Consider the following 13,478-nt stretch of genomic DNA (forward strand, 5'->3'; position numbering starts at 1 on the left):
GTGAGTGTATATAATGTGAACGCGAGAGTGTATAGTGTGGATGCGAGAGTGTATAGTGTGGATGCAAGAGTGTATAGTGTGGATGTGAGAGTGTATAGTGTATGCGACTGTATATAATGTGGATGCGAGACTGTATAATGTGAATGCGAGAGTGTATAGTGTGGATGCGAGAGTGTATAGTGTGGATGCGAGAGTGTATAGTGGATGCGAGAGTGTATAGTGGATGCGAGAGTGTATAGTGTGGATGCGACAGTGTATAATGTGGATGCGAGAGTGTATAGTGGATGCGAGAGTGTATAATGTGGATGCGAGAGTGTATAATGTGGATGCGAGAGTGTATAGTGGATGCGAGAGTGTATAATGTGGATGCGAGAGTCTATAATGTGGATGCGAGAGTGTATAGTGGATGCGAGAGTGTATAATGTGGATGCGAGAGTGTATAGTGGATGCGAGAGTGTATAATGTGGATGCGAGAGTGTATAGTGGATGCGAGAGTATATAATGTGGATGCGAGAGTGTATAATGTGGATGCGAGAGTGTATAGTGGATGCGAGAGTGTATAATGTGGATGCGAGAGTGTATAGTGGATGCGAGAGTATATAATGTGGATGCGAGAGTGTATAATGTGGATGCGAGAGTGTATAGTGGATGCGAGAGTGTATAATGTGGATGCGAGAGTGTATAATATGGATGCGAGAGTGTACAGTGTGGATGCGAGAGTGTATAATGTGGATGCGAGAGTGTACAGTGTGGATGCGAGAGTGTATAATGTGGATGCGAGAGTGTATAATGTGGATGCGAGAGTGTATAGTGGATGCGAGAGTGTATAATGTGGATGCGAGAGTGTATAATGTGGATGCGAGAGTGTATAGTGGATGCGAGAGTGTATAATGTGGATGCGAGAGTGTATAGTGGATGCGAGAGTATATAATGTGGATGCGAGAGTGTATAATGTGGATGCGAGAGTGTATAGTGGATGCGAGAGTGTATAATGTGGATGCGAGAGTGTATAATATGGATGCGAGAGTGTACAGTGTGGATGCGAGAGTGTATAATGTGGATGCGAGAGTGTACAGTGTGGATGCGAGAGTGTATAATGTGGATGCGAGAGTGTATAATGTGGATGCGAGAGTGTATAGTGGATGCGAGAGTGTATAATGTGGATGCGAGAGTGTATAATGTGGATGCGAGAGTGTATAGTGGATGCGAGAGTGTATAATGTGGATGCGAGAGTGTATAGTGGATGCGAGAGTATATAATGTGGATGCGAGAGTGTATAGTGGATGCGAGAGTGTATAATATGGATGCGAGAGTGTACAGTGTGGATGCGAGAGTGTATAATGTGGATGCGAGAGTGTACAGTGTGGATGCGAGAGTGTATAATGTGGATGCGAGAGTGTATAATGTGGATGCGAGAGTGTATAGTGGATGCGAGAGTGTATAATGTGGATGCGAGAGTGTATAATGTGGATGCGAGAGTGTACAATGTGGATGCGAGAGTGTATAGTGGATGCGAGAGTGTATACTGTGGGAGCATTTTATTTTTTGTGAGAGCCTTTTCTGATTGTGAGAGCGTCTTACGTAAATGCGAGCGCATTTTATATGACTATCAGCATTTCCGTGCGATGAACGCACTGTGTTTCAGCGGGCAGACAGTTTGTGGACGTGAACGTGTTTTGTGATGCACGTGAACGTGAATATACGTGGTCGGGTCGTGATCAGGTGACGGGGTAGGTCTCGTGTTCGGAGCGCGTGGCTTCCCAGTGAGATCTCTTAAACAGCTCGAGAGGCGGCTGGGTTTTTAAATGTAGAGTTAATTCGGTAAAAATCTTCGTGTAATCGGACGCGGGCTTGTGAAGGATTTCCTTCTTTACTCCTCTGGAATTCATTCGTAGCTCCTTTAACAAACATTTCCAAAGCCAACATTAAGCATTAACCCCAGACTTGGCAGGCATGCGGGTGTTAGTTTACATATCGACCCCTCCCTTGGCGCAGGTAGGTCATGTGACCAACACCAGCACAGCGGACCAATCGTTATATAAAAGGTCAAGAGGAAAACACACAGTCATGTATTTACCCAGAAGCTTTCCACCCCGTTCCGTTACACCCATTCGGAGTGCAAGAGCTATTTTTATAACTGGTTTATGGTTCTGATGTAATGACTGCTGATTAAGAGCCTGAAAGACGAGACACACTTGATTTGCTTTTGCTCTGGAATAATGATCTTTTTATATCATCAAGCCTTTATTTATACATGACGTCCTTCAGACTCACGGGTGTGAGTCATTATAAAAGGATTCGGTTTGTTTAGTGTTTAGGCTCAAGATGTGCTGTAATCCTCTCCACTCCGCTCGTAGCTAATGTGAATTATGAATAACGTTCCCCTGGTTGAATGTTTGCAATTTAAAAAAAACAAAAAAAACGCAGACAAAGGATGAGTTCAGCTACAAATGACATTTACCCAGTAGCGCTGAAATGTAGCGAATGTGCTTGCTCATACAAATAGATTAGAAAAAAATAATGATAAATAATAATCTCGAGTGAACTGTATTATTATTCCTCTTAATGAAAAGTCACATGATCTTCCATTACTAGTTTATTTTTACACACGATTCATTTATTGTCAGGTGATTTTTAAACGATTCATTTTTTTCCATGGGATTTTTACTAATGATTCATTTACGATTCATGTGAATCTTAGATGCGTTTATGATTTATTTTATTTAAAATTTATTTTCATGTCATTTTGTACACAGGATTAATTTATGATTCATTTACTTTTAGATATGACTCCTTAAAAATGATTCATCGGATTTTTTTTTTTTTTACACGATTATTTTACAATTCATTTATTTTGGTGTGATCCCCCCCATGATTAATTTATAATTAATTTGCTTTCATGCAATCCGTACACAATTCATTTACTTTTTACGTGATCCGTACAAATGATTCATTTCTTTAATATGATTTGCACACGATTGCTTTATGATTCACTTATTTTTATGTGATTCATTCGTACACATGATTCATTTGTGATTCATTTATTTTAATGTGATTCGTACATGATTCATTTCTTTTAATATGATTTGTACACGACTCATTTACGATTCACTTATTTTAATGTGATTTGTACACACGATTCATTTCTTTTAAAACGATTTTGTACACGTTCATTTACGATTCACTTTTTATGTGATTCATTCCTACACATGATTCATTTGTGATTCATTTATTTGAAATGTGATTCATACACACGATTCAATTCTTTGAGTATGATTTGTACACACGATTCATTTACGATTCCTTTATTTTCATGTGATTCATTCGTACACGATTCATTTGCGAGTCGCTTATTTTTATGCGATTCGTACACGATTCGTTTACAAATCACTTCTTCGCACGTGTGGTTTGTACAAATGATCCATTTACATTCCCATGACGTCACGTGTTTAGTTCACATTCCAGAGGATAACATTTTGAAATACATCTTCAACGTGGTCATGTATTATACACAATCACACATGAAATGTGTGTGATCTTTTCGTCAAATTGCTCCAATAATACAACCCCTCGTCATGCGTTAGGCCACGCCCCCTAACCTGAATCTGACACTAGTTCTGAGGAAAGCGATTCAGCTTCCAAATAGTGCTTGGATTGTTTTTAGCTCGAGGGCGTCCTTTCGTCTGTGAACTGGTGCATGAACGATGCTGGTTGCTGTAGCCGAGATGTAAAGTAGAACAAAATATACAACAGTTCGGTGATGTAAATAGTGAACATTGTCTCATGATATCTCTCCATCTGTAAGTTTTAGATCAGGGCCAAAAACAGAAAGGGAGGGCCAGAGAGGAGGGGGTGGGTCAGGCGCCACGTTTCGGGTGGGGCCATGGCGTCCTGCCAAGGCATGTTACTGAACTGAAACACACACACACACATTCTCATTTTTTAACGTACCAAAAGGCCTTTCAGGATGGGCTGGAGCAACAAGGGAGGTTTGGGTGTGCCATGATAAGAACACTGTCTGTGTGTGTGTTATACATTTCCTCTGTGCTTCCTGACTATCTCCTATGTGTGTGTGTGTGTGGTTATTAAAACTCACTGTTTTAGATAGACACCGTGCCTAAAATATTGCTCCAAATTAAAAAACACACCCCTCGGTCTCCTCATACGCTACGTATGCACCCTTTTATAATCGAATAATCCTCATGCGTCATCGTTCGCTTCGATAGAAAGTGACGACGCGGCACAAGTCCCGAAGAGCATGCGCGATGTGGGGGTTTTATATATGACGTAGAGACGCTTTAATATCACCTACTCATTACCATGAATGTTATTCTCTGTGGATGGAAAAACACTCCACGTTGAGTGAGAGAGGAAAGCGAGTGATTAATACGAAAGGAATTGAACCCAAAAGCAACAATTTCACGATCAACAGGTTCGTTCGAAAGCCGTGTTGTAAGAGGAAACAAGCTAAGGAAGTGAAACGTATCGCACGACACGATACCAACTCTATTGTTTAGGCCCGAGCCTCACCCTCGCATCTCGCCTGGATATCGTACGAGATATCGACAACGACCGTCCCGTGTCCGTTAAAACATCCTGAAAACGTGTCTTTTTCCTCGCTAGCGTTCCCTCCTGGTTGCTCGGGTCTAACCTGGACTACATCCGGATTTCTGTAAAACTGCTTCGTGACTATCGGGCGTCCGCGGTTAAAAAAAACACTATTCAAATAAAATAAAACTGAATTGAATTAGATATGGGAAGAACAAAGTGGTTAGAATGCAAAGAAGGTTTACATTGAAGTGTAAAGAACAGAAGCATGTCAGGTATGCAAGCGCTTCCCGGAACGAGCTGAACGAAAGCAGGGACGCCAAAAATGCAACTGTTGGTACACGCATCAGCAGTTCTACTGAACGAGGAGACGACGGGGCTCGGCGATGAGGAGTACGCATGCCGTACATGCTGCCACGCTACCCTCATGCATACGTGCCGGTTTTTCAATAACAATGGCAGCCATGGAGAAAATGATCAACTTAATCCTGCTCATCCTGGATCCTCCTGTCTGACCAGTTCCAGTGTACAACTGGCAATAGTGAAAGAAAAAAAAACAAAAAAACACCAGGAAACAAAAGGACTGACGTTATTCACACCTCCGAAGTGTGTGTGTGTGTGTGTGTGTTGGAGAAAGTTGACGAACTTCAGTAACGAACAAGTGACAATTTTGACGAAAGGCCAACAAACTCCCACGTCGCAAGAAGTATCGTCTGTTCGTTCTCCCAAGTCACAACATCAACACGTCACCTGACCTTTCCTGAGGATGACTCTGAACAAGCCACAGCGCTTACGGGATCATTTAAAAAGGTCCGAGAGCTTGGTAGAGGTTATTTGAGAGCGCAAAGCTCTTGGGGTGCACAAACTTTTACATGGTGTCGCTCCTCCCCCCACCCCACAACTCTAAAATTGTAAAAAAAATAAAATAAAATAAAAATTTTTTTTACAAAAATAAATCAGTTCATCTTCTACTCACCAGGGGGGTGCACAAACTTTCGCATGCCACTGTAGTTATTATTAGTGTTTTCTTATTAACAATAATTGTGTGTTCCATTTACACAATATTAAAAAGCATCGCTATTTCCTCCCACACTTACTCATTACCCTCAACTCTTTCACACACACACACTTCACTTCTCAATTAGCAGCTTGTAAATTTGTTCAGACATGACAAGATTTACAATTTACAGCTAATTTGCCTTGGGGGAGAACATTTCTTCCATGAAGTACGGATGCAAATCCATAAACTTTCACTTCCGCGTGTGAGAACGTTTTCATAGATTGGTGGGGACCTATTGATTAAAGCAATATCAGACCGTTTGGAGACTTTGTGAGGACCGGTCCCCACTTTCCCACCAAAAACGTTTATTTGAAAAACTAAGAGAGACAAAAGGGTCAGGGTTAGATTTAGGTGTTTTGCACAGCATTGATAATGACGTCACGTCCTCATAAGCTCATGAGGTCCTCATAAGGTTCGACAGAAGGTCCTCATAAGGACAAAGATAAGAAGAAAAAGTGTGTGTAAGAATCAGATGAGCAGAAGGGTGTGTGTTAGTGTCACCGTACCGAGTTTTAAACAAGTTCCTTTCAGGTTTGGTCAGTACTGACGGCTTTTAAAAGGAAAAAGCTCTTACATGTGCGTTCGGGTTCGGGGTCACGGATTCCTAACTGTTCACATTCGCACGCGGACAACAAAATAAATCTTTACGATGATCATTAGTAAAAATCAAACCTCTCTCATCATGGTGAAGGACAAAGTTTAGAAACGACGTCGTGCACACACACACTGGAACGTTCCAGAAGAACATACCCGGGAGCGCAGAATGCTGTCCACAGGAGATTTATTTTTCTTTGGTCTTCTTTTCTTCTCGGGTCGTTCGATTGCTCCGCCGTCGTCCATCCTGCCGTCTAATCCTCCGTGAGCGTCTGTCAGAACAGTTCGCCTTGCACAACTCTCTCCCTTTCTCTCTAAACCCCCCCCACACACACACACACACGACACATTCGACAGCGTTCAACATTGCTTTAATGTCTTTGGTTCATTCAGTGTTGACAAATTTATACACACAGAAAAAAAACTCGATCCAGACATGACGCAATAACCAAACGATACGATGCTAACCGGTGTCCGCTGGCTTTCACCGACTGTTAGCTACTTTAGCACCACGTGTGTGTGTGTGTGTGTGTGGTGCAAGGTAAAGTTGCTTTCAGGTTCTTTTCAGAACCTAGCGTTTTGTTCTAACGTTGCGCGTGCGATATTTTAAGGGTCCTCAGGTCCCACTGCACTCCACTACAGAGGAGGGGATGAAGTCCGTGCCGTTTCCGAACATTTCTCGACTTTATACAGATCGAAACGCTGCTTCGGCTCAACTGGCATTTTTCTGGCCCGGAAATTAGCCCCGCCTCTCAGTCTGAACAAAGCAGCGCTCACGCAGCTGCCTCTCTTTCTCGAAGAAAAGAAAGAAACACAAAAACACCAGCACGTGAGAAATTTGTAGGTTCAAAATCGTAGGTGGGTGTGGCGTGAGCTATTTATTTATTCATTTTTTTGTCACAGCTGCTAAAGAGGAACAGTGTTTTTGTTTTTTTTTCCTGGCCCTGAAATGAACCCTGCTTCTTGATCTGAACATATTTGCTCACACAGCTGCCTCTTTTCATGAGAACATTGTAGATTAAAATTGTAGATTTACAGTGGGCGTGGCTTGTTCGATTTGTTGTCGTCGTCGCAGTTGCTAAAGAGGAATTTTGGATTATTTTCTGGCCCTGAAATTATCCATCGGTTGCTCACACAACTGCCTCTTTTCCTCAAAAACAAAAACATGAGAACACAGTAGGTTAAAATCGTGGGTGGGAGTGGCTTGAAGAATTTTTTTTCTGGCCCTGAAATTAGCCTTGGTTCTCGAACGTATTTGCTCACACAGCTGCCTCTTTTCCTAAAAAAAAAAAACCCAACACAGTGAAAACATGGTTGGTTAAAAAGTTGTAGGTGGGTGTGGCTTTTTTTCGCAGCTGCTACAGATGAATCGTTAAAAAATGAAAAAAAAAAAAAAAAGTCCAGACCGCCCCTTTAATGAACGGTGTAGTGCTGGGTGAATTATCACAGGATAGTCAGGATTTATTCATCACGATACACTACACTGCTATAGAAACGTATTAGAACGATGTCCGACTCGAGAGCCGGACACCACGTATGGCCCGTGACCACGTGGCACTGTTCTGCTCATCGTCTGAACGTAGAGCAAAGAGACGCCGCGACTCATCTGGGAATACCGCGGTCTGGATCCGCAGACGGTTTTGGTGTGTCTGACTGAGGTGCATTGTGGGTATTGTTATGCAGGTGGACTCGTGTATCTTAAGGGCTGGGCGGTTTCATCTGAACCTGAACACCCACGTGGGATCCGTGTCTAGACAGAGGCGCGCTATAATGAGAGTAATTATGATGACAAAAAAAAAAAACACAACACTTTCATGTCTGGAGATCACGGCGATTGAAAAGAAAAGAAGAGTCATGAGCGTGTGCACATCTCACTCGTTTGTTTGGTGTTTTTGTTTGTTTATCGACGCTAAACAGCATACAGCAGTGCCTTTACAGGGAGTGAACACACAAGACAAAGGGTGCAAATACTTTATACACACACACACACACAGTGTGCGATTGTTCGGAGTGCGGCGCAGAGCCCATCAGTGCTGGTGTGTCATTGTTATGCCTTTAAAAAAAAAAAAAAAAAACACAAGGGTCCGCAGATCCAAAAGTCAGTGACCTTTGACCTTTAGGCACTTAAACTTCCCTGTGAGTGGGGAGAGAGAGAGAGAGAGACAGAGAGAGCAGGAGACAGAGAGAGACAGAGCGAGAGTGAGAGACTGAGAGAGAGAGAGAGAGAGAGAGAGAGAGAGAGAGGGAAACAGAGAGAGACAGAGCGAGAGAGATAGAGAGCGCGAGAGAGACATACACGCTCTATACTCATGAGTCTGTATCCTCTTCCTCTTGTCCCAGGGGATTAAAGGCGCATTAAACCTTACGCTAAGATATCGGAACGAGGCTCCGCCCACCAGCCTGGAGGCCACGAGTCGTCATTTCTCCTGAGGAGATGAAGGAGTGGACGAGGGCGGGGATTAGGGCGGAGCCGAGGTGTACTGGATGCCGTGGCTGGCGAGCAGAGTCTGGAGCTGGGTGACGGTGTGCTGCAGCTCCGAGTGCTCCTGCTGCAGGGACGTGAGCTCCACAGACAGCGACGCCTCGCTCTTCACCAAGCCTTCCACACGCGACTCCAGGAAACGGATCCTCGCGTGGGCCACCTGTGTGAGAGAGAGAGAGAGAGAGAGAGAGAGAGAGAGAGAGAGAGAGGGTATCAGCTCTTCATAAAGTGTTTTTGTGTAGATCCACACATGTATTTAAAAATGCATTTAAAAAAACTGACAGAGAACGAAAGACAAAGAGAGAGAGAGAGAGACAGACACACACACACACACACACACACACACACAGAGAGAGAGAGACACACACACACACAGAGAGAGAGAGTGTGGAGGAGGAGGAGGAGGAGGTTACGACTCAGGTGATCAGTTACCTGTACTTCCTCCAGCAGGTCGAGGTTTTGCTGGCGCAGGCTGCCGTTGGTCTTCTCCAGCTGAGCGGCGCGCTGTGATTGGCTGAGAGTGGACGGGCCGTCGAGGAGCTCGTCCTGGAGCACGTGGTACTCCACCTCGTACGCCTGAAGCTGCTTACTGATGTCCATCTCGAACACCTGCACGCTCACATACACACACACATTATACAGTCACTTCCAGTGTCCTTCATTACCAATTCTGCACATTGCAGAAATCGGCTTCTGACGCGTAGGCGGGGCTTCAAGATTTATTGCCACGCCCACAGAAAGCCAATGCAGATGCCCCGCCCCTGACCATCTCTTATGAGCTAATACTCTACATCTTACCTGACAAAACCCCATCTCAATTTCCATCCCATACTGTGAGGTGGCTTTGTTAGATTCACACACACACACACACACACACACACACACACACACACACACACGTGTACCTGGTTGATGGTTTTCTCCATCTGCACCAGTCCCAGGTTGGGCAGCGTGCTCTTAATGAAGTCCACTATGGACTCCAGATTGTCGTGTTGCAGAATCAGCGGCTTGTGGCTTCCCAGAAGACTTAGCGCCACCTTGAAGATGACCTCTGACCCCTGCAGGAACAGCATGTCTGAAAACACACACAAACACAGTCAAGTTTTTATATATATATATATATATATATATATATATATATATATATATATATATATATATATATATATATATATATATATATGGTGATTCGGACTTCACGCTAAACTGGAGGCTATAATCTTCCATCGCTTGTTAGCAACGTTAGCGTGGATGAAGAACTCAAGCGGGAGGAGATCTGCGTAAATCTGTGTACAGCAAGCCATCGCTTTATTTTACCACCTCATCGACTCCGGTGTTAAACTGCGAAGATGTAAACTGAGTGAGAAAGAATGTGTGTGTGTGTGTGTGTGTGTACTCTTATCTAAGTGCATAAAATGATGTCTTGGTACAAATGAGGGAGGTGTGTTCAGTATCTCTCACTCACACACACACACACACACACACACACAGATGTGAGTTTGTGATTAAACAACACTGTATAGGCATCAGTGACCGATTTTAACAGACAACTGACACCTGCATGAAGAGTCTCAGGGACCGAGACACACACACACAAAGACGGAGAGACACAGAAAAAGAAAGATAAAGAGACAGAGAGAGAAACACGGATACAGAGAGACACACAGAAAAAAAAAGAGAGAGACACAGATACAGACAGAGACACATACAAAGAGAGAGAGAGAGACCGTGAGAAAGAAAGAAAGCAATACAGACAGATACAGAGACGCACACAAAAAGACACAAATGGAGACTGAGAGCAACAAAAAGAAAGCGAGACGGAATGAGAGACACAGAATACGACACAAAGAAATAGACAGAGACCGAGAGAGACACATTCTCACACACACTGAATGTCGGTCTGTCTCTCTTTCTCTGAGACGGTCAGAGACACACACACACACACAGAAAGAAAAGAGACAGGAACCACAAACCCAGCTCCTGTAAATCTTATTATCTGTATTTGTAAAGCTTTATGACTCATGGTTATTCTCGGTGGAATAAACTGTGCTATAATTACTCTGATTACAGACGCGGACGTCTCGATAATCAGGTGTCAGGTGAAACAATCAGTAAGTAAAAGCGGTACACGCCTGAATCACGCTCCGGAATAATATATACATGATAGGAGGATAAAAGCTGCTGTGTAATTACACACATTAAGTGTTAATTACGCCAACATCAGCAGTTTTCTAACTCGTTTCTATCAAATTGCAATTTACTTCACTCTAACTCTTTCAGGGAACATAAACACTGTGTGCGTGTGGGGTGGAGGGGGGGGGGGGGGGGGGAGGGGTTGGTCGGGTGTTGGCGCTTTTCCATGGTAATGAAAGCTATATCTGCATTGATGTAATCACCTGCTACATCTTCTCTAGAAAAATACCAGCGCTGAAAAATGTATAAATAAATAAAAATGAAGATGCCAGACGGTTCTTTATAACCGGGCAGCGCTCCACGGCTGCTTCCTGGTCAGAGCGGAGTGAGATCGGGTTACATACGTGCCGAGCTCGGCAGCCATTTTGTTTCTAAATAAAAGCAAGTCGTCGGCGTGTAGCAGAAGGCTGTACGTCCGGCGCCAAGCTCCGCCCCCTTGTTCTCCGCCCCCTAATGTTTTGACGGTAGCGGACATTCTGAACTATTTGTTTAAGAAGGCTTAAACGTGAATCAAGATAAATTATTCCGCAAACGTACATTCTCCCATACGTTCGGTTATCCTTCGCTTCACGGCATGCGGGCGAGTCTTTACAAAGTGATCCGGGTATTTTCTCTGGAAGGTTCTGTCACCCGCATCACCTTCACATCATGTGCACCTCTGTGTAAACGCTAAACGCTGAAAACTGATATTTAAGACTTGGAAATCATTAATAACGCCATGAGTGTGTGACCGACGCTGAGGTGTGTGTGTGTGTGTGTGTGTGTGTGTGTGTGTGTGTGTGTGTGTGTACCAAAGACTCTGGCCACAAAACCCAGAGGGAAGTGTGAGGCGAAGGCGGTGAGGAACCACGGTGCAGCGTACAGACTCGGTCCGATCTCGTGCTGCTCCAGGTGACTGTACAGCTCTCTGTGATAGTCGTGCAGCAGCCGGGATAGCTGATACATCTGGATCTGAGAGAGAGAGAGAGAGAGAGAGAGAGAGAGAGAGAGAGAGACACACACACACAGTAAGAAAGAGAGACGTACACAGAGACAGAGGGGAACAGATAAAGGGAGAGACAGCAAGATAAAGTAAGAGAGACACACACAAAGAGAGAGACAGATGCAGAAAAAAAAAGAAAGACACAAACAAAAAGAGATACAGAGACAGAGAAAGAAAGAGAGACACATACAGATAAAGGGAGAGAGAGAGACATGAAGAGAAACATATGGAAAGGGAGACAGAGAGGGTTAGGGTACATAAAATACGTTATGAAACCACACTGTGATGAATTTTTTGATTTCGTACAAAGGGTGAGGACAGACAGTGTGAGGACAGACGGACAGGTGAGGATGATCAGGTGAGGACAGACGGACAGGTGAGGATGGACGGACAGGTGAGGACGGACGGACAGGTGAGGACGGACGGACAGGTGAGGACGGGGAGTGTGAGGACATACGGACAGCGTGAGGACGGACGGACAGGTGAGGGTGAGGACGGACGGACAGCGTGAGGACGGACGGACAGGTGAGGGTGAGGACGGACGGACAGCGTGAGGACGGACGGACAGGTGAGGGTGAGGACGGACGGACGGCGTGAGGACGGACGGGTTACCTGCAGGATGATCATGTCGGGTCTGTACTGTTTGCGCAGTCCCATGTCGTACATGAGGAACTTGAGCATGTGGAAGGCTTCCTCCTCGCTCATGTGCAGCAGCAGCACTCCGGCCACGAAGCTCAGCCCCTGGCAGTAGCCCACCTCCGGGTCCAGCAGAGAGTAGGCCTTCAGCAGGTTATAGAGCGACAGCTGACCCGCACCCAGCTGAGCGCTGAAGTACGGGTGAGTGGGGAACGTTCGGCCTGACGGAAACACACAGAGAGAGAGAAACGGGGACAATGTCACCGTGTGTCTGGAACGATGTCCTACTTCCTGTCCCTGCTAGCGTCCAGCACTTAAGTCACTGATACTACATATCCTCCATGATGCACTCAAATCATAAACTCTCAGCTTCAGAACACCGCATATACCACCGCGACAACCTTCTGACCAATCAGGACAGAGAAATTAACATTAATGTGGTACAGTGTGTGTGTGTGTGAGAGACTAACCCAGATCGATGAGGATGGCGTGTTGTTGGGAGGTGAGTTGTTTCAGTAGCTCTTTATAAGGCAGGTCATTATTGGGCGGTTTGGTGCTGGGCACCTGCTGTCTCAGTGAATACTGCTCAGAGAGAAACTTCCAGATTTCACCCCTGTGCTGCCGGGGCACACCTGAGAGAGAGAGAGAGAGAGAGAGAGAGAGAGAGAGAGAGAGAGAGAGAGAGAGGGGGGCCTTTGAGTTTCTCACGGGCATCATCAAATCACACTCGTCACAGCGACGCTGCAGGTGTGCAAGTTAAAATAACAACTGTCTCGCAATACACGGATGTGTGTGTGTGTAGGTTTAAAAGAGTCCTTGAATTGTCGCTAGGACTAATTTGCATATATATTCATTCAACACGATCATGTGCATGTCAAATTATAAATAAAGGTATATGAAGAAAGAGGATTTTCTTAGAATAACAGACAACAATAAAGAGAGAATAGAAAATAATAGATGGGGACAACGGTGGCCAGCGATTG

At 44.6% G+C, this 13,478-nt stretch overlaps 1 protein-coding gene across 8 annotated transcripts in view; it reads right to left on the reverse strand.

Moving 5' to 3' along the window:
• Positions 1–6,556: 6,556 nt before the first annotated feature.
• tbc1d1 (TBC1 (tre-2/USP6, BUB2, cdc16) domain family, member 1) overlaps positions 6,557–13,478 on the reverse strand; it is a 38,268-nt gene continuing 31,346 nt past the window's right edge. For all 8 annotated transcript variants that reach the window (XM_053677549.1, XM_017461160.3, XM_053677550.1 and 5 more), the window contains 6 exons: positions 12,966–13,127; positions 12,472–12,716; positions 11,669–11,828; positions 9,590–9,759; positions 9,117–9,293; positions 6,557–8,844 (listed from right to left, as the gene is read on the reverse strand). In XM_053677549.1, coding sequence (XP_053533524.1) covers positions 8,662–8,844; positions 9,117–9,293; positions 9,590–9,759; positions 11,669–11,828; positions 12,472–12,716; positions 12,966–13,127 — 1,097 coding nt within the window. In that variant the 3' untranslated portion in view covers positions 6,557–8,661. The remainder of the gene's footprint in view (positions 8,845–9,116; positions 9,294–9,589; positions 9,760–11,668; positions 11,829–12,471; positions 12,717–12,965; positions 13,128–13,478) is intronic.

The sequence above is a fragment of the Ictalurus punctatus genome, chromosome 29, assembly GCF_001660625.3.
Source record: "Ictalurus punctatus breed USDA103 chromosome 29, Coco_2.0, whole genome shotgun sequence".
NCBI classification, from domain to species: domain Eukaryota; kingdom Metazoa; phylum Chordata; class Actinopteri; order Siluriformes; family Ictaluridae; genus Ictalurus; species Ictalurus punctatus.